This window comes from Teleopsis dalmanni, chromosome 2, assembly GCF_002237135.1.
Source record: "Teleopsis dalmanni isolate 2A chromosome 2, ASM223713v2, whole genome shotgun sequence".
Taxonomy (NCBI): domain Eukaryota; kingdom Metazoa; phylum Arthropoda; class Insecta; order Diptera; family Diopsidae; genus Teleopsis; species Teleopsis dalmanni.
Window position 1 is genome coordinate 126,604,908 of NC_051847.1, and position 4,630 is coordinate 126,609,537.

The 4,630-nt window shown below is 31.2% G+C and overlaps 2 protein-coding genes across 2 annotated transcripts; both read right to left on the minus strand.

Moving 5' to 3' along the window:
* Positions 1-2: 2 nt before the first annotated feature.
* On the minus strand, positions 3-1,406 carry LOC119675671 (the record flags this gene model as incomplete). The annotated part of the gene is made up of 2 exons (XM_038086876.1): positions 184-1,406; positions 3-85 (listed from the first exon to the last, which is right to left on the minus strand). Coding segments are annotated over exons 1-2 (1,161 nt in total), but the record flags the coding sequence as incomplete, so codon positions are not given.
* Positions 1,407-2,802: 1,396 nt separating this feature from the next.
* Positions 2,803-4,439, minus strand: LOC119682223. Its single transcript, XM_038095594.1, has 2 exons — positions 3,176-4,439; positions 2,803-3,073 (listed from the first exon to the last, which is right to left on the minus strand). Exons 1-2 carry the CDS (start codon positions 4,224-4,226, stop codon positions 2,874-2,876), a joined length of 1,251 nt encoding a protein of 416 aa, XP_037951522.1. The 5' UTR covers positions 4,227-4,439; the 3' UTR covers positions 2,803-2,873.
* Between the last annotated feature and the right edge of the window lie 191 nt (positions 4,440-4,630).

The window sequence follows — 4,630 nt, forward strand, 5'->3', positions numbered from 1 at the left end:
TCAGTCATTAAAAGGGCATTCATATCAGCATTTTCAGTATTATCGTTTATCATTATCGGTTGTACAACAAGAGTTGAAGTAACAGCTAAAGGAAGAGATATAGGTAAGAAGGATTGAAAATCTGTTTTCTTTATTGGTTACAATTATAAAACATTTGTTAATTATTTTATCATATTCTCTTACCATAAAATCTTCCCGCTTCCAATTGTACACAAAGTTCATGTAGACTTGGAATTTTACCGGTGAATTTCAGCTCATGCAGGGTCTGCACCAAAATATTATAGTAGTATTGTATAAATTCGTCTTGGTGGTTAAAACGTAATTCATCCCTCATCGAGGTATTGAAAAAGTAATGTAAGTCCACTGCTGGGGACGACCAAGTACAAAATTGAAAATCAATTAATATGAGATCCTTAATTTCTTTACTGCCGTTTTGACCACATTTATCATAACTAACCATCATATTATTAACCCAAAAATCTCCATGGGTTAATGTTAAGAAGTGTCCTGGTTGGGGATCGTAAACACGTGTGGCATACTCAACAACATGCTCCTTTAATTTAAGTAATTTTTCTTTATAATATTCACCCAAACCAGTACATTCTCCAGCAAATTCTGCAGAAACGCCTATCAAATTTTCAAAAAATGGTGCAAATCCTTTGGTGTGGCGATTGAATATGCCATGATCAAATTTCTCCAATATGCCACCATGTCTGACATTTAAAACTGCTGCTGTTGCATGCATTTTAGCTAATTTTTTCAAAGCTAATTTACATTCCAGCATATCCATGCCTTCCAAACGATCGGCCAAAATAAAATCCGAGACTGCTAAGTCTTCGAAAATAATAGCTGAATGTTCGTAGTCTACATGTATCGTATCTGCGAAAAGTTTACTGTCATCACCGATTTCTTGCAATAATTTACTAAGTTCTGGTAAGATTTTCTCATACATAATCATTTCTGTCTTATCGACATGATAGGCACTCATTATTTTTGATATGACAGGATCGTTTTCATAAGTTGTTTTGACTATATAATATTCATGCTGTGTATCTTTACTCTGTTGTTCTATGAAATCCACTTTCACACGTGTCATTATACTGGCATAATTTTCCCCTTTAGCTGTTGCGGGCTTTATTTCCAAATCCGTCACTCTTATCGTATTATCCTTCTTATTCTCCTGCAATATTTTTTCTAAGTACTCAGCAGTAAGCCATACTGGAGCAGGATGAAAATTATCTTCATCATTTGCACAAACCATTTTTATTTTCACTGTTAGTTAAGTACACGATTTTATTTTATTTTACAGGACTAATGAAAGATATATATAGATTCCGTTCAAATGTTTTAAGTGGTTCTTAACACGTCCGATGTTTCCGAAATCCACGTTTGAATGAAATTTTTAAATTACCGTGCCTCATATTTATTTCAAACCATTATGTTGAGAATCATTTTATCTGCCTTAGAATAATCTAAGTATTTCGTGTTGTTAATTCTGTAATAAATCTAGCTGATGACGTTTAATCTTTGAGATACTTTTTACACTCTGCCATATTTTATTATAACGAAACTATTTCTATTAAGACGAAATCGAGAGAAAAATTGCAAAATAAGCGCTTGTGTTCATTTTATTGCACTTGCTAAGTTATCTAAAAACTCATTTCATATATAATATATTACATAATAAAATTAAGTGAGATTTTTAATTACTTTTGGAAAGAATAAATTCCTTAATAAATTTTATTTTGAGATACTTTACATGCCTAAACTCAATGCATAGCAAACGAAATGATTTTACAGTTTTCTAATACTTAATAAATTCTATAAAGCAAAGCTTTTAAGAAATTTTTTTTTAAACTATGAGAATTGAATCTTTGTAGAATTAGAAAACACAATATCACGGCTATGCATTTCATATTTAATTTAAAGTAATTCGTAATAGTATTATAAGGTAAGCAAATAATGCTCTTTCAATTTTTAGAATATCAGAAAACCATTATTATCAACCCTCAGTAGGAGAGATAATGGTAAACGTCAATAACATAGTAGAAATCCGAAGAAATTTGTCTGTGAATGACAAAACATACACCTATGGTTACACTATTAAGAATAGTACTTCAGTACATACTTCAGTACTGTTTGAAGATCCTTAAAATCATTTACTTATTTTTATATATACCGTTTATATATACCGTTTAAGAATAGTACTTCAGTACTGTTTGAAGATCCTTAAAATCATTTACTTATTTTTATATATACCGTTTCTTAAAAATAAATCCAGCATTGATCCCCTATTGCAGGCATCCGTTTGCATTGATTCCCTATTGCTTGGTTTCCCTATTAGTGCTTGGTCTGATGTTACTAAATCTCCCTTTCAACCATAACTGCTGCAGTTGTGTTGAGGATGATGAAAGTGCTTCCCACCTGTTTTGCTTCTGTCCGGCACAGGTGCGTGCTTTCTTTTTTGAGGATCATGGCGAACTTCAGGATTTTCTTTTCAATAGCATCATAAGCTTTGCCAAAAGTTCTAGAGGTTTTAATTCTTGAGTTTTTAATATTACGGTAGCACATTGGGCCTATAGGCCTAAGTGGGTCCCGTTAGGATCGTTGGTACAACCTAAAGTAACCTATATTATAAGTATTAAATAATAATAAAATACTGCATAAAAAGTAGGCTTTGCTATAACTAATTACTGGTTGATAAACAAGTCTTAGGTGAGCTTATTTATTTATTAATCACACTAATTTAAGTAAATTGAATAAATAATCAATTTATACCATCATATAATATGAAAAAATAAAATTAATTAATTTTTTATTTGCATCCCAGTCATAAGATCAGGGTTGCCTAATAAAAATTATAATTGATCAATTTATACTATTCCATCTAAAAGTCCCTTCTGGTCAAAAAAAGGTATGAGTATTTTAGCATATTCCTGTACCTTTTTATTAGTATACAATATGCTACGAAGTCTCCGACCTCTTTCATCATCAGATACTAAAGCATTAAAATCGGCGTCTTCATTATTCTCATTTAGTAATACTGGTTGTACTATAAGTGACGCAGTAACCGCTATAACACAAAAAAAAAATTAAATTCGTTAATTATTAGATATAGTATATAATCAAAGACATTAAATAAAATAATCATTGAAAAATATATTGAACTAATTACCATAAAAACGTTTAGCCTCTAACTGCACCCATAAATCTTTTAGTGTTGGCACATCGCCTGTGTAGTTTAATTTTTGCAGAGTTCTTGTCAAAATCCCATAGTAATATTCGACTAATATTTTCTGTTTATGAAGACGTAATTCATGTCTCAATGATGTGTTAAAAAATAAATGTAAATCCACTGCTGGACTACCCCAAACACTAAATTGAAAATCCAAAGCCAAAACATTTTTTATTTTTGATATATTTGCTTCTTCTGTATAGGTAACCATTAAATTATTAGCCCAGAAATCACCATGACATAGTGTATTAAAGAAGTCTGGTTTCACATCAAAAACTCTAGCTCCACACTCCATCATATTATCTTTTAATTTTAATAGTTTTTCCTTATAATAAATTCCTAAATCAACACAATCTCCAGCAAAGTTTGCACAAACTTCCATAATAGTTTCGAAATATGCTGCAAATCCTCTAGTGTGGCGATTAAAAACACCATGATGCAACTGTTGTAAAAGACCCGGATGCATGGTATTGAATACCAAACCAGTAGCATGTATCTTAGCCATATTCTCCAGACACAATTTCGCTACTTCCTCATCAATGCCATTCAAACGTGCTGCTGAAGTATAACCCAATTCTGCGAGGTCTTCGAATATTATGGCCCTATGTTCATAGTCCACGAAAATGGCTGTTGGAAAAAGTTTCTCTTGCTCATCAATCAATTTTATTAATTCATTAAGTATTGGCAATATTTTATCATACATCAGCATTTCCGTTGCTTCAGCTTGATATGGTTCCAATATTAGTGTTACGGCGACATCGTGTTCTAACTTGGATTTCACAATAAAGGGTTCGCTTTTTGAGGCTTTATTATTTGATTTATACTCCACAATAACACGTATAATCACACTTATGAAATTTTCCCCTTTCCCTGTTGCTACACTTGATTCCATTTTTGTGACAGTCAAAGATGTATCTTTTTTGTAATTTCGCAACACATTCTGGAAGTAGGCATTGGTCAACCAAGTTGGTATTAACTTGCAATCTTCCATATTGACGTCATTTGAATACACGGTTTTTGGCTTTGCTTAGAAGATACAAAAGAATCCGTTTAGCGAATCTTTATATTTTGGAAATTATAATGATACTGTTTTATTTTTAATTGTATTATTTGTTATATTTAAGCAGACTTTTACTGCAGACTTATCACCAATGCAATATTAGTTTTGAGATTACTTATCTCATTTCATAGAGCCAAATGTCTAGTAATTTTATTTTGCTTTAATTGTTGTTAATCACAGGTTTTACTTTTAAAATATTTACTTTTCTGGGGGAGCTTGATTTTTTTCTCTCATCGGTAAAAAAATATTATTTCTGTTATTATTTACATTGTGACCGAAAAGTTTTCGGGAAATTTTAAATAAAACGCAAAATTCTTAACCTTCATCAATATTTA

What these genes read in the sequence shown, in the direction of transcription:
- LOC119682223 (XM_038095594.1), bottom strand. Translation starts at nt 4,226, where the DNA reads ATGGAAGATTGCAAGTTAATACCAACTTGGTTGACCAATGCCTACTTC. An exon ending in AGAGGCTAAACGTTTTTATG is followed by an intron (nt 3,074 to 3,175) that starts GTAATTAGTTCA and finishes TTTGTGTTATAG; the next exon opens with CGGTTACTGCGTCACTTATA.